Source organism: Typopeltis vanoorti, chromosome 17, assembly GCF_054136105.1.
Source record: "Typopeltis vanoorti isolate ZY-2024b chromosome 17, IOZ_Tvanoo_1.0, whole genome shotgun sequence".
In the NCBI taxonomy this organism is placed as follows: Eukaryota; Metazoa; Arthropoda; class Arachnida; order Uropygi; family Thelyphonidae; genus Typopeltis; species Typopeltis vanoorti.
The window spans coordinates 16,033,061-16,060,856 of record NC_143565.1 but is presented as its reverse complement, the minus strand read 5'-3'; the positions used below and the strand labels follow the sequence as shown (position 1 = coordinate 16,060,856).

The following is a 27,796-nucleotide window of genomic DNA, read 5'->3' as shown; positions in this document are numbered from 1 at the left end:
CCATGGCAAGTCTCCAAGATTCCTTGACTAAATTGAATAACTGTTGTAATAGATATTATTATTATTACATGAATCCACCAGGGAGTCCAAAGACTCATCGAGGGAGGGCACCTACTCTACATCTTTCTGTCTTCACTCAATCCATCAACTACAACGAATGGCAACTACATCAACGCCATCTACTGCCAACCACTACTACTATTTTCACATATCTATTATTTCTACTGATCACCATTTCCAGATATGCTAACCACTCTGCCAACCAGGCAGACTATGGTATGAAGGTCAGCAAATAACAGGACAAAGATAATGAAAATAGGCAGAAGCATTGAAAATATCAACTGCATTATGAATGGAGAACCTACAGAACAAGTAAAGCATTTCAGTTATTTAGGCACAATTTTTAATGAAGATGGTAAGGATCAAAGCTGTATAACTGAGAGGAGACCTCAACATAGCCTTTAAAGGAATGCGGAGAATCGACCAGGGCTTCTGACCTAATGTCCAATCCTCACCTTCTCGTGGTGCACCCTGTTGGGTATCTACCTGGATACTGAACGAACGAGGATGGGCTAACAATTTGGGATTTAGCCAACCAAATGGTATGCTTATTGGTTAAACCAAAATACAAAATGATGGTGCAACATGACAAATTTCATGCCGACTGGAGAGTCGTTCGGTTAAACAAGGCCCCCGTTGTTTTCGCCAGGGAACCAGGGCGAACAGCGAAAAGTCAGCTACTGGAACAAATCTCAAAACAAACCCCAACTCAACATCACCAGAGTTAAAGATCAGTACTATCAACATAAGAAGCCTGAATGGCAAAGAAATGGAGCTAGCTGAGGAATTAGATAAGTACCAGATCGACATAATAGGGGTGACTGAAACAAAACAGACAAAAACTGGTGAGATCTTTCTGAGCAATAAATACAAAATGTTATATTCAGGCAGTGACAATCAAGGAAAATAAGGAATAGCCATAGTATTCAACACAAAATATGAGGCTAATCTTCTTGAATAGCAAGCAGTCTCAAGTAGAGTAATGTGGGCAAATATGAGAATGGGGAACTGGACAATGAGACTTATTTGTGCCTATAGTCCCACAGAAGGTTCTACTAAGGTAGAAGTGGAGGAATTTTTTGAGTCTTTCGAAAAAGCAACTGACACAATGAAAAAGGAAAAGTTGGTCCTTGTTGGAAATCTAAATAGCAGAGTAGGAAATAATTGTCAGACACAAAAATATTTTGGGAAAATTTGGAGAAAAGAGCAAAGATAATAATAATGGCAAATATTTGTTGATTTTCTGCTCAGGACATGGACTAGTTATTATTAACACCATGTTTCAACATAAAAATGTGCACAAATTCACATGGAGAGAAGAGGCAAGGAATAAGAAAAGTCTCATTGACTATTATTATTATTATTATTTTCATGACACTTCCAAGGAGTCTGAAGACTCATCGCGGGAGGACACCTATTGTACAACTCTCCATTTCCACCTGTACACCGAACCTCATCTAATTATCTACATCAGCGCCATCTACAGCCCATCACAACCACAGCTAGTATTTTTTGACTGTAAATTGCGTGTGTTCTGTAGGGCCGATTTGTCTGTATGCGGGATGAAAAACCCGAGTTTCCGGGAGAAAAAACCCACTACCTCCGTATGAGATCGGCTAACTCACCTTCGATTGAAAAAGTCCATATAAAGATCCTCCCATCATGACGAGACTGGAACTTGGGCCTTTTTCTAATTGAAAGGCGCAAGGTATCGTCATTCTTCCAAACTAAGTTATTGTTGATAGTGATTTTTTTCTCCCTGGTGCAGGACACCAGAGTGTACAGAGGATTTGAAATTGGAAGTGATCACTGTTTAGTCTTGAGCAGGATAAAATTGAATTTCATATTGAAAAGAATAACATGTAAGAAGGTTTTAAAGCGAATAAAAGTGAGCAGCTCTCAGATGTGAACTGTAGACTAAAATACACAAAGATTATTGAAGAAAAAATGAAAGCGTTTGAGAAAAGGAACCAAACCTTGGAGATTCAGTGGCAAGACTTGAAGAAAACCCTGACTGATTCAGCTAGAGAGGCATGTGGTGAAGTTGTCTGCAAGGATAGAAAAATTAGAACTCCATGGTAGACATGGGAAGTTAAAGAGACAGTGAAGGAAAAGAAGAAAGCATATCAAAAGTTCCTGGCAAATAAGTCAGCTTGTGCTTTTAGAGAATACAGAGACAAATTTTACACATTGTTTAAGAAAGCTAAACAATGTGTAAAACTAGCTAAACAAAAGTCATGGGAGACCTTTGGCAAAAACATAGAAAATAAATATCAAGATGGCAAAATATTCTGGAGGTTGTTGAAGAAGCTTAGGAATGGAGGAAAGAGTGCTGTAAAAGGAGTTACAGATGATAAAGGTGACACGAAAACGGGAAAATAAGATATCTTTGAAGTATGGAGTAATTACTTTGAGAAACTACTAAAAGAAACAAGCAGTGATGACAGCACAGTGGTAAAAAACACTGATCAGGCATGCAGTCAGGAATACATATCCATACTTGAAGTAGAAAAAGCCATCAAAGGCTTGAAATGTGGAAAGGCAGCAGGAGTAGATGATATTCGACCAGAAATGCTGAAGTATGGTGGTATAAAAGTCTTACAGTAGCTGCATTGCATAGTTCAGAATGCCTGGACAGAGGAACGAATTCCAGATGATTGGAGTAGAGCTCTCATAGTACCCCTATATAAAAAGGGAAATAAAACTGAATGTGAGAATTACAGAGGTATTTCCCTACCGAGTGTTCGTGGTAAGATATATGCAAGTATACTTGAGAAACGGTTGAGAAGAATTGTGAAGAAAAGCTTGGTGAAGAACAAGCTGGGTTCAGGTCAAATAGAGGCTGTCAGGATCATATATTCACTTTATGACAAATAATGGAGAAATCATAGGAATATAACAAGGATAGTTACGAGGATCGGCTGAGGGAATGTGTACTGCAGAGTTTGGTGGATAGAAGAAGGAGAGGTGATATGATTGAGACTTTTAAACTGTTGAGAGGTGGTTACAGGGTTGACACTGGGGAGTTCTTTCGCTTGGTTGAACAGCGGGAATGAGTAATGACAAGAGGCCATCCCTGGAAGTTACGAAAGGAAATTGTGAGCAAGAGGGTGAGGGGTGGTTTCTTTGCGTGGAGGATGGAATGCATTGCCCGATGGAGTGGTGAGAGCGAGAACGGTCAATGGGTTTAAGGAGTGGTATGATAGAATTTGTGTTTCTTAGGGGGGGATCTCCCCTCGATGAGTCTTGACAGACTTTATGTTCTTAGGAAGGACCTCCCACGATGAGTCTTTCGACTCCATGGAGGCCTGAATAATAATAATAATAATAACAAAGATCTGTATTTAAGTTTTGTCGATTTGGAAAAGGCATATGACAAGGTGCCAAGAGAGTAGCTTTTCAATACTCTACAGTTATATGGTGTCAATGGGGCATTATATCAAGCAATACTTAGTCTTTATTTGCGTTGTAAGTCAGCAGTTAGAATTGAAGGAAGTACAGGAAGATGGTTTAATGTTAAATCTGATGTGAGACAAGGATGTACATTATCCCCTCTGTTATTCATTATCTATATGGATCATATAGATAATGAATTGGAGATGTTAATGTCAGCTCTTTGCTTTATGCAGACAATGTTATACTTCTAAATAAATCCGCTACAAGTCTGCAAGATTCACTGACTAAATTGAATAACTGTTGTAATAGATATGGTATGAAGGTCAGCAATAAAAAGACAAAGACAATGAAAATAGGCAGAATCAATGAAAATGTCAACTGTGTTGTGAATGGAGAAACTGTGGAACAAGTAAAACATTTCAGCTACTTAGGCACGATATTTAGTGAAGAAGGTAAATTAAATATAGAAATAGACAACAGAATCAACAAAGCTGATATGGTAGGAACTATTTCTCTCTTACTGCATATTGAATAAATTCATATGCAATAAGAGAGAAATTAGTCGGAACACTAAATTAGCTGTATACAAGACAGTGTTCAAACCAGTTTTAACTTATGGATCTGAGAGCTGGGTCAGAAGTAAAATACTTGACCAAAGACTAGAGACTGCAGATATGAGAGTCCTGAGAAAGAATAGAGGCATGAACAGATGGCATCAATGGCAATATCATATTAAAAACGAGGATATTAGGAAAGAACTTGACATTCAGCATTCAGGAATGTATTGGCAGAGCTAATCTAAGGTGGTATGGTCACTTAAATAGAATGGGCGAGGAAAGATTAGCAAAACAAGTGTTCTTTTCCAGGTTGGCAGGAAAACGACCCAGAGGAAGATCAAGATATAGGTGGATTGATACGGTACAAAGTGCCTTAGACGATAGAAATATAAGATCTGATAACGTTGGAGTTGACAAGTAACAGACTAATTTGGAGGAAAATTGTAGATAGGAAGTTAGTAATGATGTAAATTTTTCATGTAGTACTATCATATCCTGTACACCCCTTGAGGGTATATGGCAGGAATTTGATGAATATGGAAATAGACAACAGAATCAACAAAGTGGGTATGGTAGCAAGTCAGCTGAATAAATTTATATGGAATAAGAGAGAAATTACTCAAAACACTAAATTAGCTGTATATAAAACAGTGTTCAAACCAATTTCAACTTATGGATCTGAGAGTTGGGTATTTTTATGTTAACTATCCTCTCTAATGAGTCAAACAATTTCTCTTTTTCCTTCATAAAAAAACTTCTGAGGTAACAAGCAAAGTCTTATTATCCAATTTTGCATATCACTTTACTTGAAATTGCTTACCATTCAAGTTTATCTTCCTCTTTAATGTTGAATACTGTAACTACTCCCTTCTTTCCTTGATCGCCATTTCTCAAATATAGCATCTTATAGTTATTCTTAGTTTGCAAACACACACACTATGATATCTTACAAATTTGAAGTTAGACTGGAGAAAGTGTTTAAAATCATGGAAAATAGAACTATTGAAGGGATGGGCAGGATTCTCCATGCTACTGTTCAGATCTCCAACAAGAACCAGGTTTTATTTTTATGTTGTTTGTGATTGCTTCATTAATTTGCACATGCATATATACTCTCCCAAGATGGGATGGGTCACCATGGAAGGAGACTCAATCCTCCCCACATACAAGAATCCTTCACCCATCAGTGGGGATTCTATAGGCTGACCATCACTGCTGATGACAGATGAATTGCATCCAAAAAAAGGATAGAGAAGATCAGCAGGAGGACATAGATATAGAAGGCAGTGCATCTGAGACTATTTGGTAAGAGATGGAGGCTATCAAAATAAAATATATAGTCAGTTGTTGCATCCCCTGGTTGAAACATACCAGGGGATGCAAGGGAAGATGTTGATGATATGTATGAGCATAAGCATATACTGTGTAATTATTATGGGGACTTCAACTATGAGAAACATAGAATGGAAAGAGGAAAGATCACATACAGATTAAATATAAATTAATGATTTGAATTCATTTGGCATAAAGAGCCTGGAAAAAACTAGTTCCCCCTCACTAATGCAGACAGTGAGGGAAACTAGATCATCAATGGAGGAATGAAAAACTGTGTGCAAAAGTTTAGTTATGGTATGCAAATGTGATAAAAATATGAATGGCTTTGAACATGGTTATGTATCTGGCAAAGGGGGTAGAAAAATGTGCTTTGAGTTCAGACCTTTTGAGTATGTCTGCGGAGGGGAAAAGAGAAAGTTCTACAACAAGCCCAAATAGACTGCATATCTAATTATAAGAATAGGCTAGGTGGTAATTTGTTATGTGTATACACAAATGCCAGGAGCATCAAAAACAAAGGGTTTGAGTGCATTGCTTTATTGAATGTGATGTGGCCTAAGATTGTTATCAGATACTGTAACTGGAATAGAGTGTAATGGGTATACCATTTTGTTCCTAATGGGTTCATTAGAAACAATGAACTCAAGCTATTTCGTTTGGCAAGGAAAATTCTACAAATGGATAGCGGGGACAGCCATGGGTTCATCAATCCCACCCCTGGCCAACTTCTTTATGCAGATTTTTGAAGAAAAAGCCTTAAACTCAGCCCCACAAAAACCCACTGTTTGGTTACGCTACACTGATGATGTATTTGCTATTTGGACGCATGGCTCAGATACACTCCACACCTTCTTAACACACTTAAGCAACCAACACCCCAGAATCCAGTACACCTTGGAAAAAGAAGAAAACAACAGTTTCCCTTTCCTAGACACTCTAGTTACTTGCCAGCTTGATGGATCCTTGGCTTTCTCTGTTTACAGAAAGCCAAACCCATACAGGCAGATACATTCACCAACAATCTCACTCCCCTTCACAACATGGGGTTATTAAAACCCTATATATATAACAGGGCAAAATTAATCTGTTCAGATGAGAATGCCTAACCCCTGAACTAAAAGTTAACCGAAATCTTAAAAAAATATGACCCGATTTCCTGTTACAAACCATATTGATTACAAAGAAATTGGCATCCCTTATTTGCTGCACCAAAGACCAGCCACTTCCCCTAGACCTACCTGGAGCATACCAGGTCCCTTGCAGCTGTAAACTGTCTATGGCCAAATAGATAGGACAACTTACTATGGCCAAATAGATAGGACAGCTAATGTCAGGATATCAGAACACAAAGACTACATCCGGTTTCACCAATACACCACCCTGGGCTTGTTGACCATGCTCTGGATACCTGACACAGAATACAATGGAAGAAAGTCACTTTACTACACTGCAGCAAATTGAAATATGAAAGACTGTTCATGAAATCAACCTCTAAAAAACTTTCCAAATCTCAACAAATTTGTGTGCATGAGACTGCCCCAAATTTGGGAAGTTTGCATCATGAGAACATCAGCCCAACAGCCAAGACAACCCAATATATCCTGCTAGGGGGCACTTTTAGGACTCTAGGAACAACATTAGTTTCTCTCTTCTGCCTCATTTGCTCGTTGTTAGTACCTACGTGCATGTGTCATAGTTTTATGTTCCCATGAAGATGGCGATGTGACATTGCCAAAATATACGAAGTATTGATTAAAGTTTCTTTTAATTAATATTCTAGTATACGTTGCAATTTCCTGAAATAATTTAATAGTAATGAATGTTCACTTTGCTAAGATATATCAACTAAGTGTATGTAACATGGTACACAGTGCTACTGCTAGGCTGGGCCTTCACATATTTCTATAACTTGAGTCTCAGCTCAGGAGTGATACCACAGGAATGGAAGGAATGTATGACAGTTTCGTTGTACAAGGGAGGTGCAAAAACTGATGTACCTAACTACTGACTTTTTATATAACAAAACCTGCGGTGAATTCATCACTAAAAACACATGTACTAACCACAGTAATGACTAATTTAATTCGTAAATATTTCATCCCAAGTATCTTGGGACATCATCAGTACAGTAGTTCCAACAATACTAGGAATAACATACAGTTAGGGTGCATGATTACAACAGAATCTCAATATGCTTGCAGTAACTTGTTATAGAAGTAAATTAAATATAACTGAAAAAAAAATATATATATATATAAAGATTATTTTACACAATTTTGTATGACAATTTCCCATGCTTTAGGAATAGTAAGAACGGCGTTGCAGTTTAAATTTGGTCTGTGTAGTAGTAGGGCTTCAGCACATTCTTTATATAAACGTTCATATTTATATAAAGATCTGTGTAAAAGTTTCAACTTCTCTCAATGGATCCTATGGTTTGGATTTTCAACTCCGTGTTGGGAGAGAATAGATTTCTGCAGTTTGAAAAGACGAATGTGGTCTTAATGTTCCGAGATGCATTTTCTGAACAGACCTACCTGTCTGACCAAAGTAAGACAATTTGCAGGAGCATGGGATCTCATAAACACCAGGTAACATCAGAGGTGAGAGTTTGTCCTTAGGAGAAGGTAACAAGTTATAGATTTGGTTGATAGGTTTGTAAGTAGTGGCAAAATTGTATTTCTTCATAATTTTTGAAAGACGTTCGGAGATGCCTTTGACGTAAGGTATTGGAATCCTATGGACTTCTTGTTGTCTGGGTTAATGTGTGGGAAAGTGATTGATGATTTTTTGAGTTGTTTTAAGATTATATCCATTTAGTATGGCTGTATTTTTGATTATTTCTAGTTCTTGGTTTAGAGAATCTTCAGAGGAGCAGAATTTGTGTGCTCTGGAAACTAGTGATTTAATGATGCCAAATTTCTGAGATGGATGATGAGGAAGAATTGTGAATGTAGCGACCTGAAAATGTAGGCTTGCAAAAGACTGACGTGGCGATGGAACCGTCTTCTTTTCTTTGAATGTGTAAATCCAGAAAAGAGATACCCTGTGGAGATTCTTTTTCTAGCGTAAAGTTGATGTGAGGGTGAAGAAGGTTTATTTTATCTAGAAACAGTTGTAATCCCTGGTCGGGATGATTCCAGACTGCAAATACGTTGTCGACATATTATTATTATTATTTGTCACCTTTAGGGAGTCCAAAAACTCATTGAGGGAGGGCATCTACTCTACAACTCCATCTCCACCACTCACAATCTACCAACTGATTGCAACTACACCAACACCATTTATCGCTGACCACCACCACCACTAGTATTTCCACAGACAATTACAAACATCCATGCCTACGGTGGGATTCGAACCCTCAGCCTTTTGGCTGGGGAGCAAATACGCTAACCACTCGTAACCAAATTTTTGGTTTGGGTTCAAAAGTGAATATTTTTTCTTCAAGGTGTTCCAGAAATAGGTTTGCTAAGTTTGGTGATAAAGAAGATCCCACTGCTGTTTCTTTTCCTTGCTTGTAAATTTGACCTTTCCAGGTGAAGTAACCAGATGTAATAACAAATTTGAATAATTCAACTACATCAGAAGAAAATTTTTGAGTTAATAATTCTACTGTTTCTTTGTAGGAGACAATGTCGGAGCTAATTAACAAGCTAATTTACTTCTATAACACGTTACTGCACACATATTGAGATTCCATTGTAATCATTCGCCCTAACTGTATGTTATTCCTAGTATTGTTTGAACTACCGTACTGAAGATGTCCCAAGATACTTCGGATGAAATATTTACGAATTAAATAGTCGTTACTGTAGTTAGTACGTGTGTTTTTAGTGATAACTACTGACTTATTGGTATCTCTGATGTGGTAGTGAATATTTTAGAGAAGTTGGTAAGAACTCACAATAAGAAATAGGCAGACAAACAAGCTATGGAAGGAGTAACATTTAACCAAAATCTTAAAAAAATATGACCTGACTTCCTGTTACAAACCATATAAGAAATTGGCATCCCTTATTCGCTCCATCAAAGACCAGCCACTTCCCCTAGACTGACCTGGAGTAGGTCTAGGGGAAGTGACCTTACTAAAGGAAGGTCAAGTTTCAGCAATTTGCTCATATTTTATAATAATGTTATGGTCGAGTTGCATAAAGGGAATGGATACACTATGATAATGTTGGATTTTGCTAAGGCATTTGATAGGCTACCACACGAAAGGTTGTTGCATAAACTGGAGAGCATGGGATTGGAATATAAACTCTTGACTTGGATCAGTGGATAGTTGACAGATAAATATCAAAAAGTGATACAGCAATCCCTCGATTAATGCGTAATTAATGCACCTATAAAATTCAATTAGTGCACCTATATAAAAATTTAAAAAATTTTTCTATCTATACATATTTTATGGCTAACTATTTTAAAAAATCACAAGGATGAAATAATTTAGCTACCAATTTAAAACATTTTACAAAGTTATTTTTAATGTTACAAAGTTATTTTTAATGGCATACTACATTATTTCTGTCTACACCATGTTCCAAATTTAACGCTTAAATTAATGTCGTCTGCTAATTACATAGCATTTTGATGATCATATCTCGTGCCTCCTTTGCAATTGTTTTCCTTCCATTTTTTTATTTTAAAGTATTTTCCCAATCTTTCATCATGATGTGATGAAAAATGTGGAAGTGTGAAAATGATTCGAAAAGTAATCTCATTGGAAGAAAAACTTGAAATAATAAAGAAAATGAACAAGGCAAGCCCAGAGCAAAGATAGGACAAGAACACAAAAATGGGTGAATCAACTATAAAAAAAATTTTAAGCAAAACTGCTGAATACATAGAGAAAGGTAAGGTTGCTTCAAATTCATCATGCATCACTCGAAATCAAAGTATTATAATCATTGAATTAGAGAGACATCTTTCTACATGGATCGAAGATTGTAACCAAAAATGGATCCACTGACCTTATTAAATCAAAAGCATTACGTCTCTTTGCATCCTTGAAAGAAAGGGCTATCAATGATGGAAAAGAAGAATTCCACGCTAGTGCTGGTTGGTTTGAACGTTTCATAAGGAGAAATAGCCTACATAGTGTTCTAATCACAGGCAAAGCTGCAAGTGCAGATAAGGAAATGGCCGCAAATTATCCAGAGATTTTGAAGAAAATCGTGGACAAAAGGGGCTATTTTGACTAATAAATATTTAATGTTGATGAAACTGGCCTTTTTGGAAGTGAATGCCTTCCAGGACTTTTCTGGCCAAATCGGAGAAATCTCAGCCTGGTTTCTCAGTCGCAAAGTCGAATGAAATTACTGCGAGCAATATGCAAGCCGTTTGGAAGCACATTCTTCCACATTGTGCAAATAATTTTAGAGGCTTTTCAAATGAATTTAAGTCAATTAAATCTCATTCTGAGAAATTGAGTGATTCCGACCTGCTAAATTCAGATGCACAGCAGGAAGATCCTGAAGAATATGAAGAAAATTTAATCACGGACAAGTCCAAAGAGATTTCACAGAAACAAATTGAACAACAAATTACAAGGTCAGCCTCTAAGCAGCAATGCTTAGAGGCTGACCTTGATAAAGAGAGAAGCAGTAAAATTTGCAGAAGATGCAACAGGACCATACCGTCAGTTGTATGAAAATAAGAAACAGAATGCCTGCCAAGATACATTAGCTGAATTCTTTGTTAAGAAGCAGAATAATAAATTTATATTCTGAATATGTTTTATTGTCCTTCAGCTTTATGGTTTTCCTTTAACTAGGCCCTGAGACATACCCTAATTTGTTTATAAAAAAATTAAGGGTCAAAAAAGAAATCTGAGGAACGAATTATGCCTTTTCCCATAGGTTATTATATTTGATTAGTGCGTTTTTGATTAATGCGCTTGTTTTAAAGAACACATTAGGCGCATTAATAGAGGGATTACTGTATATGGTGGGTGTGAATCTGCCAGATTTAAGGTGACCAGTGTGTACCTCAGGGTTCAGTCCTTGGGTCATTATTGTTCAATCTATACATTAATTACATTAGGAAGGATCTAACAGGAGATGTGTAATTGTGTGCTGATGATGCAAAGATAGGCATGGTAATCAGGGATGCTACTGATATCCAACTTATAAAATGATTTTGAATAGGCTGGAAATTTGGGCAAATGAAAATGATTTTCAGTTTAATGTTAGTAAGTGTAAAGTGATGCACTTTGGCATGATGAGATGTTTTTTCACCTGTAGTTACCGTCTGATAGTTTGTCATCCACTTTATACCAAATTGTGTTCTCTTTTTCACTTGAGGTATACATCTTGCAATTCCTGCTGATAAATATTTCTTCACTAGTTCCTATGCACTGATGATACCTCACCCTTCCAATTCCTCCATTGTTGGAACTGTCCCAAGCTGATTTCTAAGATATCATTATAATCACCTCCCTTATAATTTAACATTAATTCTTTTTTCCTTGATACTCTTGCATGTCTGCTTATCCTCTGTGTTAAAGGCACATGGTCACTCTCTAAAACCAGGAGCAGGGATGCCATCTCAGTTACAATTAGATCCTCTGATGCTATGGCCAAATCCAAAATTCTTGAACATCGTGTTCTTTCCACTACATGTTGCCTAAGATATTTGTCCCTCAAGAATTGAAGAAATTCCATTCCATTTGCAGTTTCACCTTCCCAATTTATACTGTTGGAGTTAAAATCTCCCATAATGATCATTCTTTACACACTCACCAAACTCAACAACCTAAACATCCTGTTCTTTGTCTTCTATGCTCCCTGGCTTATAACAACACTAAATATCCTGTCCTGCATACCTGCACCTCACACCATATGCTCTCAAAACTATTAGTACCATTGCCCTCCAAATCCTCCACTCTAAGAGGACACAACTCATCACTTATAAGTAGTACTCCACCACCATGTTTGCCCTTCCTATTCTGCCAAAAAATGCTATACCCTGCTACTTCTATTCCTGTCAACATATCATCTTCTATCAACTTCATTGATCCCAATAATCTTTGGACAAGCTGAGGATATCAGTACCACCACCAATTAATTTCTTTTATTCCAAATACTCCTGGCATTTGGAATGAAATATAGTGTTTCTATAGCTCTCATTATTCTCTCCCAACTCTACTGGATTCTGCAACACATCATGTGTTCCCACTTCTTCCAAGTGACTATTTCTATATATATCAAACTCTATCATTTATAAAATGATGAATGGCAATTAATAATTTCAGATTTTCTTAATCTCTTTTCATTCAGTATTTCTTACCCTTTTGCTAAGCAATGCACTTTACTTGAAATATGTGCTCAACTTATTTAGCGAAGATTTATAAACCTCTGACTTCCGAGGAAAGCTTCAAACAGTAGCCATTCATTCATGATACCTTATCAGAATTCAATAAGTTACTGCCTATTTTTAAACATTACTGAGAGTAGAAATATCTACAGTCATCAATTCTCACTAGCAAACACAGTTATACTGAACTCCCCCTGCTATAATGAACCCAAAATGTTCTGACTTAAGCTCTACAGCATCAATGCTATTTCTAATAACAAAGATAATTTGCTATACAGCAAACATTTTCCTATAACAAATTATTCGTTTGGTTCTTATAAGTTAACTATGATAGGAGTTGGATGCACATAGAAAAATGATTTACAAAAAAAATTCTCAAAACTTACGGTGTGTAACCATGTAGAGCAGTGGCTGCTGCAGCTGCAGTGAGTGGAGAAGGATGTCTAGCAAAGGCAGTGGCAAAGGCTCCTCGTGCTCGACCTCGTTGTATAGCAACACCACGTAGGGCAGCAACTGCAAATAAGCATAAATGCATACTAATAAATATTATTTATTTATGCTTTGCAACACCACCAAATTTTTAAATCCACAACCTACTAAATCAAGGTAGAATTATTGTAAAATAAATTAACAATGATTTAATAAAATAATTTACAAACAAGGATATCCTGTGGATATCACACATTCCTATAGACCAAACTGATTATATCAAAGTAAAGTGAAGCAATATAACAAACTAGCAATACGGTAATGATTAGGAATATTCAAAATCATTATCAAATTCCCAATATGCACACTCAGGGGGTTGTACAGGATATTATGCTATGTGATTAAGTTTGCACTATTATTAGCTTCCTATTAACAACCCTATTCCAAATTAATCCAGTATTTGTCCAATAAGGTTATTTAATATTTCAGTCTTCTGAGACAATTAACTGCATCAATCAACCTAGATCTTGGTTATCCTCTAGGTCTTTTTCCTGTAATCTTGGCACCAAATACCTATTTTGCTAGTCTTTCCTCTCTCATTCTATTTTAGTGATCATACAACCTTAGAGTAGCTCTGTTTATACATCCTTGAATGCCAAATAATGTCAAGTTCCTTTTCAAAATCTTCATTTTTAATATGATTCTACCATCTGTTCACCCCTATTTTTTCTCAAAACTTCTGCAGTCCCTAGTTTTTTTATCAAGTGTTTTATTTATAATCCAGTCCTCAGATTCATTAGTTAAAATTGTTTGAACAACGTCTTGTTTATTGCTAGTTTAGTTTTTGGCTAATTTTTCTCTTAATTTTTCTCTCCCTACCGGCCAATGTGGATGAAATAGTGACACCAAATTGCACTTTGTATCCATGTTATTCAACGGGGCGTACAGCTTCGTATCCAGATTTAGCTCGACGTCAATAGATGTCGTGGCCGGTTGGGGAGTTAATCCATTGAAATTTATTCAGCTGGCTTCCCATCATACCAGCTGTGCTTATTATCTACTTCCAAATTTAATTTACCAAAAATTGTATCTAAAGAGCTGAAGTAGTCTAGCTTACTTATTTTATTAGTTCACTAATAAAATTTAATAAAATAATAAAAGTAATAAAAAACCTTTAAGTGATCAAAAAAATGTAAACTTATAAGGAAAAATAAAATAACAGAAAAAAAAAAAGTTAAGAATGCCAGGACTAGGAAGAACTGGCAGAGCTGGAAAGGAAAGGATACCATAATGAATTTGGCATTAAAAATAGTACTTGGTTTAAGGGTAACAGGCTGCCAAAATCTGGAGAAGGGTATGCAGTCATTCCTTTCAGATTTGGATATTTCAAAGGAATGAAAAGAATTTATAAAAAAATTTCTTAGAATGGTAGCGATGCAGATAGAAGAAGCTCTGCACCCCTTCCCCTCCTGCCACACACATCTAGTTCATTTTATGGTCAGTATCAATGCAATGGTATATACATTCTGATTTTGCTTCTTTAAGGAAACATATATAGTGCAGTCAACATGGAGATACCAAAGTTATTTCTGAGAGTAGTAGAGCTTTAAAACAGTCATTCTGTTGACTATACACTAGACAATATACTGAACCAAATCTAAGTGCAATACTTCAAGAGGCTTCCAAGACTGCTAATAAATAATCTTGTTGCTACTACTCTACAAGGCAAACCAGGAGGAAGTCCAAAAAAATGTGAAGAAGTACATGGCATGTGAAGAGGCATAATGCTTAAATCATGATATGAAAGAGGGGAAGCTGGTTGAAATTCTCCAAGTATATGACTTATCAAAGAATAATCCATTAGAGGCAAACCTCTGCTATGAACTTTCAAGATAAGAAAATTTGTATTTACAAATATTGCATGGGCTAATGAAATGCAACTTCAAATTCATGTAGAGAACACAGAACCTCATGCTTGTGAATCATTTATGTTGCTTGAAGTTCACCAATATTTTGCTAATTAATTCCTTTTCCTTTCTATGCCATATTGAATATTCCACACATTAGCAGTGTGCATGTATTTCATGGTCAATAAAAGAATGCATGATATACGTGAATATACAGTTATGAATATATTAATCTTGAGATATAGAAACCAAATGGAGAGTTAATGATTATGAAAATGCTAAAGTGGCAAAATTTTTTTTTATCGATTTCAGTAGAAACTAAACTGGACACAATTAAGCAATCTAAAAATAGTAAAGTAGTAGCTTCAACTTATGTTTATAATGTCAAGTCTTTCAACAGTTGCTACAATTTTAAAAGACAAACAAAAAAATTTGTGATTATATTCACAGTGCAAGCTCTGTAAAAGTTCGTAATTATTCATGAAAAGGAAATATTATTGTCAAAGAAATGGAATGAATGTTGTTTGACAGTTTTATCCTATCCTACTGGATGAAACAGAAGGCCAAAAAATCTTTCCCAAATTAATTTCTTAATGAAATTACTTTGTATTGCTCTAAGTGTTTCTCAAAGTGTGGTATGCATATTCCTGAGGTATGAGAAAAGTCTTTTAAGGGTACAAGTAGTTTTTTTTTTTTTTTTTATATTTGTCACTGTACCATAGGTAACTGCAGGTCTATTCTATAATTAATTTTTCCATAAATAAATATCTAAACAAACTTTTAAAAGAAATGTATCGAGTTAAGTCCATTAAGGGATGGGTTTGGTTAATGGCAGTTGTGTTCAATCCATCTGGTTTGAACAGTTTCCATTAAAAGTGTAAATTCAAACAGTTTGAACCATGCAGTCAAAACTCTCCTCTAAATTGATATTTTTTAAAATCCCAAATATAGAACTAGATTTCACCAAACTAACTTTTCCCAACAGAAACATTATATTCATTTCATTAAACTTTTTTTGACTACTTGAAATTTAAATATCATACTTTTTGTTCCTACTGTAGGTATACTGAATTCATATAACTAAAATATGTCTCACATGTTTGTAATTTATTGCAATGTTAAAAAATGAATATCTTTTATAAAGAATTATAAAATTTTATAATGAATTATAAAAGCATTATATGATTTTATAATTCATTATGATAGATATCTTGCAGAATTATTTAAATGAATTGGAAGTGTGGGAAAAGGACGATGGTTGTCAATTTGATATTGTAAAATGTAAGATAATATCTTTGGGATGAAAAGATTACATGCGTTGTATCATACTGATGGTTCTAGTTCACAGGAAATTGATGAGGCTAGGGATCTGGGGGTGATGGTGGATAGAAATTTGGGATACATAGGACATGTTGTAAGAGTTGGCAAAATAGCTCAGATGATTGCTTGAGTGTTGAAGAATGCACTGAAGGTAAAGATGGGGAGGTTGTTATCTCTCTTTATATAAGGCTATGATTTGGTCACATGCTGGCTACTCTGTGCAGATTTCGTTGCCTGTGTTTCTGGGAAACCGAGGGATGGAGGAGAGCAATCAGAGATGAGTGACCAAGCGTGTGACAGGTCTATAGAATGTACACTATGAGGATGGACTGAAAGTGTGTGTGTGGGTTGCAGAGTTTAACTGACAGGCAGAGGAGAGGGGATATGATGGAAACTTATATGTATTAAAGGTATTCTATAAGACTGATGCAAAAGAAATTTTTTAATACATGAGGAGTAGGGAGAAAACAAGGGGTCACACTTGGAAGTTGTCTAAGAGAGTGTGGTTGGTAGGGGTGTGTTTAGACTAGGTTCTTTACTTAGAGAGAGTGATGAATGGATTGCCAGAGGTGTTTCTGAGTGTCCCAGCAGAGAATAAGTTTAAGGAGATGTATGAGATAGGTATTGTAATAATGGATAGAGTGGGTCTCTTGCAATGAGTCTTTTGATTCCATGAAGTACCCATATAAATAATTATTATTTATATCTGTTTCAATTAAATATTATTACTTCTCCCAAACTGCCTTTTGCCTGAGAGAGGGTATGCAAGTATCACTAAAATTTAAAAGGAGTATGCCAGTAGTGATACTTGCATACCCTCTCTCAGGCAAAAGGCAGTTTGGGAGAAGTAATAATATTTAATTGAAACAGATATAAATAATAATTATTTATATGGGTACTTCATGGAATCAAAAGACTTTACATTAGATAAGAAAGTTTAAAACGCTGCTGTAAAGTAATGAAGAAATCCATTAACTATCAACATATAAACTTTCTTATCTAATGTTACAATTCTAAAAACAATGAAAATATTTGTTCATCCCCCCCCATGCACGCGCGCACACACGCGCACACACACACACACTACAGTTCCCCATCCCCATTCTCAACATATATATTACAATAATGCTATTACTAATCCTTATATCTAGGGTACCTCAGAGAAAAAAAAAAATCCAGAATTTAAAAAACTATATAATCTCTGCAATACTTGCAAACTTGACATCAAGTTAGCTGCTTTTATCTGCTCCTCTAAAGACTAGCTTCTTCCCCTCTCAGTCTCAGTATATATAGAGTTCCTTGTACTAGTAACATGTCTTCTTATGAACAATCTAGAAGATCTGCCAATGTCCATCTGGAAGATCATCAATACATCTGCCATTATAATTGAGTTTTACAGAAGTGCTTCACAGAACTATGGATATGCCAAATGTGGCAGGCAGTCCTTAGTAGATGAAAGACAGAAATCTTCCTTTATGGCTTATAAGATATTGTTAAGGATTCTGGGCTAGTCTTGTATGTATAAATACTGTACATAGACATCTGCTGCTTGTATTTACTTCATATATATGTGTACACACACACACACACACACACACACACACACACACACACACACACACACACACACACACACACACACACACACACACACACACACACACACACACACACACGAGGGTGGTCTGAAAAGTTCTCAGCCTAACAATGAAAAAACGAATTTATTATTTCCAAAATTATTTTTATTTTTCATCATAATCTCCCTTAAGACTAATACATTTATTCCAGCGATTCTCCATCACCATTATCCCATCCCTGTAGTGGTTCTCAGTAAGATCTACAAAATATCCCTCTACAGCTGCAATCACCTCTCGATTCGAAGAAAAAAGCTGACTAGCGAGAAAGAGTTTTAGTTTTGGGAAGAGATAGAAGTCAGAAGGAGCAAATCTGTGGAATAGGGTAGATGTTCCAACAATTTATAGTGCAGATCCCTTAATTTTCCCATTGCCAAAACACCTTTGTGAGCAGATGCATTGTCCTGATGAAAGATGATTTTTTCTTCTGTAAACTGGGTCTTTTTTTCACGAATTTTTTTGTCTAGTCAGGATAAAAGATTGGAATAATATACCCCCGTTATTGTTTTGCCATTTTCAAGATAATTAATAAACAAAATGACTCTATCATCCCAAAACATCCATACGATGACCTTTACTGCTGATAGAACCGACTTTGTCTTCTTTGCCGCTGAACAACCAGCTTCTGTCCACTGTTTTGACTGCGGTTTGGATTCTGGTGTGTAATGGTGAATCCAAGTCTCATTCATAGTAATACATCGATGCACAAAATCAGTTTTATTCTTGTTAAAACACTCCAAGCACTGTTCAGAGATTTTCATGTGAGTGCGTTTTTGATCTGCTATGAGCAAGCGCAGCACCCATCTTGCGCAAAGCTTTTTCATTTGCAATTCTTCATGCAAAATATATCCTACGCATTCTTTTGAAATGCCTATAGTCTCAGCAATTGCATGCATTTTGACTCACCAGTCATTCAATACCATATTGTGCAGTTGATGAATGATTTTTGGTGTTGTTACACTTTCTGGACGTCCTTCACATGTATCATCTTCAAGGCTGGTACAGCCATGTTTAAACTCAGCAGCCCATTTCTTAATTGTCAAAAGCAAAGGAGAAGAGAAAAGTGCCCATAAACTTTTATGAACTTCGAATGAATTTCTTTTTGCATCAAGCCTTCTTTTACAAAGAATTTTATAACTGCACGATACTCAATTTTATCCATTTCAAGGGATACAGACAACATTTTTGCTTCAGACAGCTATACAAAACAAACCACTTAATAGAATGACTTGCAAATTCACATGGATGCTTACGAAAGATGTACCAACTTAGCAAAAAAAAATTGTGCCGATAATATTGCCATCTATGGTCGAGGCTGAGACCTTTTCAGACCACCCTTATATATACAGGGTGTTCGGGATAAATTTGACAGTTTCGTAAGGAAAAAGAAAATCTTCTTTGTATCTATTAAATTTAATGAATTGACAAAAAAACATTACAGGCAGAGTTAATTACAATACTATCAACAAGATTTACTCAAAATAACCACCATTAGCATCGATCACAGCTTCAATTCTGCTTCGGAACCTCGAACAAGCTGATGCTACAGTCTCCCTGGGAAGGGCCGCAAAAACTGTTTTAATTTTATCCATTAACTGGGCTTTTGTATTACTGGAAGTGCGATTGGTGTCTTTTTCAACTGCGCCCCATACAAAATAATCCATGGGGTTAAGGTCTGGGGAGTTTGGAGGCCAAACATTTGGACTGGTGAAGTCGTAGAAATTTTCAGACAACCATTTTTGACTTTTCCCAGAGGTGTGGCAAGGGGCCGAATCCTGCTGCCATACATACGGCCTACCATTGGCTACCCTTGTTATCCAGGGCTTGACTACAGTTAGCAACTCCACGAACAAAGCCCGAATTCCAATGCCAGGGTTCTTCAACACCTGTTCCTGCAGATTTGCGAGGAATTCTGCTGTACGAACGCAATCAGATCGTCTGCTAGGGATCTTTCTTCTTGCTACATCCTCGTAGTCACCATTGCAAGTCTCTAGTTCATGCCTGATTGTTTTTACTGTATTCAGGGAGCATTGGGCAGCAGTCGTAATATCCTTATTTTGATGGCGGGCACGAATCATCATGATACAAGTTATTCTCTTCCATGATTCAGGTGGGTTCCAGCTATCCATCCTTTCTGACATCTTGTATATGAATGAAGAAGGGTCCAAACTTTTAAATGAAGTGAAGTGTGTGTTAATACATGTAACTTACGGAAAAATATAATTAATTATAAATATGTCAAATTTATCCCGAACACCCTGTATATATAAGGGTGGTCTGAACTTGGTATATATATATATATATATATAGGCATACATACATACATACACACACACATACAATCTATAATATTTGTAAGATCTGTATATACATAAATCTGCAGTGAAGAATGGTGCGTATCTCTGCAAAAGTGTGCAGAATAGTATCATATTTGTATCCTAAAAGTGAGGCAATTCTTGATAGAGAATTTTATCAAATAAGCAGATAGTGCAAGCTGTGTCTCAAAGTTTTAATAACTTCAAGTTTCTGGGATGAGATTACTTGGGTTTAGGCAACTTGTGTCACTCGAATATCTAAATATCTTAACAAAGCTTTAGAAAACAAACATGCTACTATTACATCTTGCTTATTAGAAGCCAGAAATGGCACCTTCATCTCCAAAGCTTTTTTCTTTTTCTTAAACTAAAATTTGGCTGTCCTAGCCAGACACATCAAAGGTTAGATTTTGTAAGCCTAGGAGGCCAAGCAGACAGCATCTGTACTCTCTAACCAACAGACTGTGGGTGCAAATCCCACCATAGTATGACTATTTTGTGAAAGTTATTAGAGGTCAATATTTTTGCTCCTGGTTGAGACCACCAGCTTGCTTACTGAAAGCAGAAGTGACTTCAAAAAAAAGTTCTATGTTTGGACTTTTCAATAAAGCAGGGCTCCAAAATTTAATGCTTAGCCTATCTAAAGCATTAAATGTGTTATATATAACCAACGTTGTGAGTGGACTGATATATACACACATACACAGGTGCTTTTTTTGGAATGGTATGTAACAGCATACCAGCACCTTTATTAACAGTGACATGTGAATGTGGTAGTGTTTTAATTTTCCACTTTTATATATATGTATATATATATATATATATATATATATATTAAAAAAAAAAGGTGTTACAGTGATTAATGTTTGGAAAAAACACTGCTTGTGAGTGGCATAAGAAAGCACATGTTGCATAGCACTTTTTTTAGAGATTCAATGGATAAAATGAAGGAAGATGGAAAAGGAATATCAGTACATGGAATGAGAATTAACAATCTGAGATTTGCAGATGACATTGTTATTACTGAAGAAGATGAAAGAGAACTACAAAAAAAAATTAAAACTGTTAAGTAAGGAAGGGAAGAGATTTGGACTTCTCATGAACTTAGAAAAAACAAAGACAATGGTATTTGTTGAGAAGAACATGAAACAAAAGATACAAGTGGGTGGAATTGATATCGAAAATGTAGAACAATATACATTATTTGGGAAGTAAAATTACATATGATTTGGACTGTAAAAAAGAAATAAAGATCAGGATTGCAAAGAGAAGAACAAATCTGGAGGCCATGGATAACATCTGGAAAAGTAAAGCGATCAGCCTGCAAACAAAACTAAGAGTACTAGAAGCATTTTTTTTTATGTGGATAATAAAGAAGGAATCAAGAAAAAGAATTTTGGCATTTGAAAGAACTTGTTACAGGAAGATTCTAAGAATAGGATGGGTACAGAAAATCACAAATGAAGAGAGCTCTATCAGAAGACACAACCAAAGGAGAATCTAATGCAGAAGATTATACAATGAAAGCTGCAATTATTTGGACACATCTGCAGAATGAGTGAGAACCAGAAGATAAAGGCATTCGTGTTTGGTATTATGGATAGTGTAAAGAGAAGAGGTAGACCATGCAGAGAATGGATAGATGACATAAAAGACTGGTGTGGAATGGGTTTACAGAAACTGCAGCACTGTGCACCGGACAAAGAAAGGTGGAAGAAGATAGTGAAGGAGGCAATTGGACACTAATGGGCAGTGAGCCCATGGTTTGTGATGATGATGATGATGATAAGTAAATGAGATTTTTAGGTATTGTGACAAGGCAGGAGTGAAGTGGCTGATCCAGTTTATGGGCATAAACATTCTTTCTTCAAAAGCACCCAAATAAGTTTTTACACAGAACACTGCAAGCTTATTGCAGTGTTCTGTGTGTGGTAGGGGAAAAAATCAGGGATAGGATAATCCCAGTTTCCCTGCTCTAGACACCAAACACTGTGTTTTTTCAAGCTACTTCAGGCTTTCAGTTGGAGAGTAAGATCATATTCCACTTGGCCACCAGCAAGGCTATTTCCAACCAGATATTTACACCTTGCCACAGTGTGATGGAATTAAGATACCAAATTATGTGAGGGAAGTATTTGTTTTTCAGCATAGTGATATCCACATATCTACAGTGAGCAAGAATGACAGCATGAGTTCTTGTCAGTGAGCTGTTAATGACTACCAGAAGTAGTAACACAAGCCAGAAAAAACAAGCAATTCTGAACAGCATTAAGTCAATTTGTGCTAATTTGTGGTAGAAGATGATATACCTAGTTGAGTTAGTTGTGCTGGCCTAAATAATAGAACAACTTGAAGATCATTATATTAAACATAAAACGTTTCACACACTGCATTTCTCTCTTTCCAACTGCTATGGCATTTCACATAAAGTGCTTAAACTCAGCAGATTAGCTTAGTCAAGGCTAAAGACTGTGTTATAGCAGAAATACTAGTATCTGCTATAATTTAACAAAAAGTACAAAATATCTCTAATATTAGTCACATAATTTAGACAATGCAAAAAAGTTAGTCAGAGAGCACCTTGGTGGCAAGCATTTTGCTGATGATCAGGAGGTTGAAAATAAGGTGTGGAGTTGGCTGAGATAACAGATAAAAGGCATATGCTGCTGATTCTGAAAGACAGATAATGGAACAAGCACATAAATGTTGAAGGGGAATTATGGAGAGAAATAAATGTTTTTCCAAGGTTTGTAATTTTACATTTTATTTTTTATAACCATATGTAACTTTCTTACTGACTTTCTCTCATATTTTGTTCTATTAACATTGATCCAATACCAAACAGTCCCAAACCCCATTACCTGTAGAACTTTCTCATCTATAAAAAAGTGAAATAAAACTGAATGTGAAAATTACAGGGGAATTTCCCCTATCAAATGTTCCTGTTAAGATTTATGCTAGAATACTTAAAAGCTAAAAAAAAATGTGGAATGGAAACTTGGAGAAAAACAAGCTGGATTCACACCAAACAGCAGTTGTCAAGATCAGATTTTCACTTTAAAGGAAATAAGTCAGAAATGATGAGAATATAACAAGAATCTGTATTTATGCTTTGTAGATCCGGCAAAGGCATATATCAAGGTGCCAAGAAAGAAAGCCGTTCAAAACACTACAATGATATGTTGTAAATGAGACATGCCAAGAAATACATAGTCTAAAATAATACAAATCATAGTCAGCAGGAGAAATGAAGGATGTACAGGGAGATGGTTTGATGCTAAATCAGGTGTAACACAAGGGTGATGCACATTACCTCCACCATTATTCATCAACTTGTATGAATCACATTATGAAGAAAATTGGCATTAAGCCTGATATCAGAAATGGAGATGTTAATCTTAGCTTTTTATGCAGGTGATGTTAAACTCCTTTCAGGGAATCAAAATTAAAATCAGAATTAAAAGAAATACTATACAACAGTTCTTAATGACACTTGTGACATAGTAATGATTATTAAATACACATATTTACAAGAATAATAATTTGATTATTACAAATATTTTGGCCTGAAATTAACAAGCTATTATCAGTGCATTAGCATGATCACAAGGTGAAGAAGCTAGAACAAAGGAATGTTACTCTTTTTTTTACAGAGCTTGTCTGCATGCTGAAGTGAGCTAATCTCAAGCACTCCACATGTGGCTATACTCTGAAAAAAAAAAAAAAAAAAAAAAAAAAAAAAAAAAAAAAAAACATGCTGATGATGACGGTGGCTTGCAAAATATTTGTAATACCAAAATTATTATTTTTTAGTCTTGTGAATACACGTTTCTAAGAATTGTTCAAGACTATGAAAATAAGCAGAAATAGTTACAGTTGAGTGGTGAACCTGAATGATGAACCTTTAGAACAAGTAAAACATTTCATCAGTTTGCAGTGACAACAGCAAATTAAATATGGAAACAAACAACAGAATTAGCAAAGCTGGTACAGCAGAAAGTCAAATGACAAATGAATAAACATATATGGGATAAGAGAAAAATTAGTCAAAGACTGAACTAGCTGTATACAAGACAGCATTCAAACCAATTTTAACTTATGGATCTGAGAGCTGGATTAGAAATAAAACACTTGATCAAAGACTGGAGACCACACACATGAAAGTGGTGAGGAAGTTTAAAGAGTGAATAGATGGCATCAATGGCAGAATCATATTAAAAATGAGAATATTAGGAAGGAACCAGACATTGTTAACATTTAAGAATGTGCGAGCAGGGCTAATCTCAGGTGGTGTGGTCACTTAACAGAATGCGAAGGAAAAGTTAGCAAAACACAGCAACACAGTAAAGGTTAGCAACAGTTAACGAGTATTTTTTGCTAGGATGGCAGGAAGAAGAAGCAGTGGAGACCAAAATCTAGGTGGACTGATACAGTAAGAAGTGCTTTAGTAGACCAAAATATAAGATCTAACAATGTAGAAGTCCTGATAGATAACAGATTAAGTTTGAGGAAAATTGTCAATAGGAAGTCAGTAATAAGGTAAACTTTTCAATTAGTACTATCAGAATATCCTATACACCCCTAAGGGCACACATAGGAATATGATGATGTTGGCCAATTGGTCAACATCATCAAATTTCCCCCCTCTCTCCTTCCATGTTTAACTTCAAATCCACAGAATATTGTTCTTCCAATTACCTATATTCCATTAAACAGCCTTCCTCCTCAACAGTTCTTCCCAATGCACAATGTATTATATTGTTAAAACCATTCAACTTTTATCTCTGTTCAACACTAGCCTATAGAGAATACTAACGTCAATAAAAAAAAAAAAAAATTTGTAAAACCAATAGCTTAGTAACTTTTTTATGAATGAGGACAATGTATTAAAAATAACATTAGTAACACATGAGAATTCAGAACTATTTTAAATAACAATTTCATCACAACTGTAAAAAAAATCCTAAAGTGTAAATAAGAACTGCAACAGAATTTACTATGCTTAAAAAGTCCTTTTTTTATTTTTTTGCATTAAACTGCTGAAGCGGAAAATACTAACCATTTGGTATTGTTGGTGTTTTCTTTGTTTGTACTCTAGCAGTGGCATTATTTACCTGTATTTAGAAATAAATTATATCTCAATATTGCATAGTAATATGGTTTCAAGGAATATAAATATCCCTGCTTCAATATACCAATTTTAATGACAAATATAAAAAAGTGAGTAAATAATATTTCTTATATTTATTTCAAGACTTCTCTCCTACATTAAATAATTTTTATGTTGTGATTAAAAACAAATCATATTTTGCTTAATCATTCTTTCTAAACATTTAAAAAAAAAAAATAAATAAATCTGCCTCCCAGACCTGATCAGCTCAGCCCTTTTATTCTTTAAATAAGGTGGGGAAAAGGAAAACTGTTTTACTACTACAATCTGCAAAACAATACTACTTCATTATTGTACATCAAATATGTCCAGAATATAATTAGATTTCTTAAAAGAGGAAAAATATTTTCAAACAATCAATAAAAATGTGTTATCAATAACTAGGTCAAAAATAAATTATTTTATGGAATAGGATAATACACTAGCCATAAATTTAATGAATATATTTAATAAAACCAATAGCTTTTGTCAATTATTCAGATAAAAAGTTCTTAAATTTAATTACTTTGGAGTATTCAATTATTGAAAAACAGAGAAAAAGCAAATGAAAGGAAAGGAAAAAACAAAACAAACAAACATAGATAACTGCATATCTAGAATTAATGTGCTGTGATATTTAAACCATCTGAAATGCTGCTGCAGTTTTGAAGTAATGCAAACTCATATACTGATACACATAACTGAAGAAATATGATAATTTATAATAAATTTAGTTTAATCCTTTATCCAAGTGTAAACAAACAAACTTTGTGCCTGAAGTATCTTCAGGACTGAGGCAACTCGTGGCAAGGGTGGACCAAGCTCTCATCACTCCTTGTCTTAATATCTCCCATAATGCAAAGCACATCTCCTTGTGAATATATATAATGCTATGCATTAAGGGAAGGGCCACTACCCAGACTGGTTTCGACCTTTATTGAGGTCTCGTCGGTGGGAGCCAGATCCAGAAGTGGTGATACTAAGGCAGAAGCAATGGAGAAGTCATAGTTACCTACACGAGTTGCCAAAAGGTGTACCACCTTATTGAAGAAATATGCGAAACCTCAGTAGCTGGTACAAAATTGACCAGCAATTTTCTGAAATTTATGTCAAATCAATTTCTACAAGCCTATGAATAAAGTACAATAAACAAAGCATGCCATCAGTGAAGCAGATATACAAGGAGTCTATAGTCTTTGAAAGCTTTATGCAGTATAAATTTTTATCAACTTTACTTCTATATTATTATTATTACTACCCCAAGACCTCATGGAGTCAAAGACTCATCTGGGAGGTCCTTTTATCACACACACACATCTCAGCATACCAAGCCTTAAACGCACTCAAACTCCTCTCAGGCAAGGCATTCCAATCATTCGCAACTCTGCACGAAAAAAACCTGCCTCTCACTCCCTACTCGCACCCTCTTTATACAGTTTCCAGGAATGACCTCTGGTTCTCCCCTGATCTCCCACTATTCTCTGTAGAACTTCTCCACCACTGATCATATAACAACCCCTTACCAACTTGTAGGTCTCTATCATATCGCCCTTCTTCCTCTTGTCCACCAGACTCAGCACAGCAAATTACATCTTCTCAATCTTTCCTCATACCCGACATCCCAGAGGTCACAAACTACCTTAGTCAGTAGCCTTTGGACCCTTTCCAACATCTCTTAATCCTTCTGAAAACCTGGTGACCAAATCTGGGCGCAATAGTCCATGTGTGGCCTAATCAAAGCCTTATACAATGGAACAAGAATTTCCCTACTTCTACACATCAGTGTCCTCTGCATCATTCCCAGAAGCCTTTGTGTTGGCTTCACAATTGTGGCGATGTGTCCCCTAAATTTTAGATCCTTATCCACTAACACCACCAGAACTCTTATTTCCTCTACCTCCAACAATATATTCTCACCAAGCATAAATTCTGCATCCCATCTTTGTTTTCCAAGTTTTAAAACTTTACATTTTGCAACATTGAACTCGTATTGCCATTTCCTTGCCTAATCACTCAATTTATTCAAGTCTTCTTGTAAGGCCACAACATCTTCACTACTCTTTATGGTTCGTCCCAACTTTGCATCATCTGCAAACAACTGAATATCTCCATCCAAATATTTGCCAATATCATTAATATACAAGTTAAACAGTAATGGCCCTAAAACAGGCCCCTGAGGCACTCCACTAGTGACTTTCCTTTTCCTGGATATCGCATCCCCATACACAACTTGTTGATACCATCAGATAGCCAATCTCCAATCCAATGCACTAATCTAATATCCAAACCCATCTGCTCTAGTTTGACTGTCAACTTATCATGAGGTACTCTATCAAAAGCCTTTGCGAAATCCAAATATATTACTGTGTATCCTTCT

At 35.7% G+C, this 27,796-nt stretch overlaps 1 protein-coding gene across 4 annotated transcripts in view; it reads right to left on the bottom strand.

Moving 5' to 3' along the window:
• The window catches only part of LOC150097180 (RNA binding protein fox-1 homolog 2-like), a 678,934-nt gene that overhangs the window by 113,652 nt on the left and 537,486 nt on the right, over positions 1 to 27,796 (bottom strand). For all 4 annotated transcript variants that reach the window (XM_090406839.1, XM_090406842.1, XM_090406843.1 and 1 more), the window contains 2 exons: positions 25,330 to 25,384; positions 13,052 to 13,178 (listed from right to left, as the gene is read on the bottom strand). In XM_090406839.1, coding sequence (XP_090262965.1) covers positions 13,052 to 13,178; positions 25,330 to 25,384 — 182 coding nt within the window. The remainder of the gene's footprint in view (positions 1 to 13,051; positions 13,179 to 25,329; positions 25,385 to 27,796) is intronic.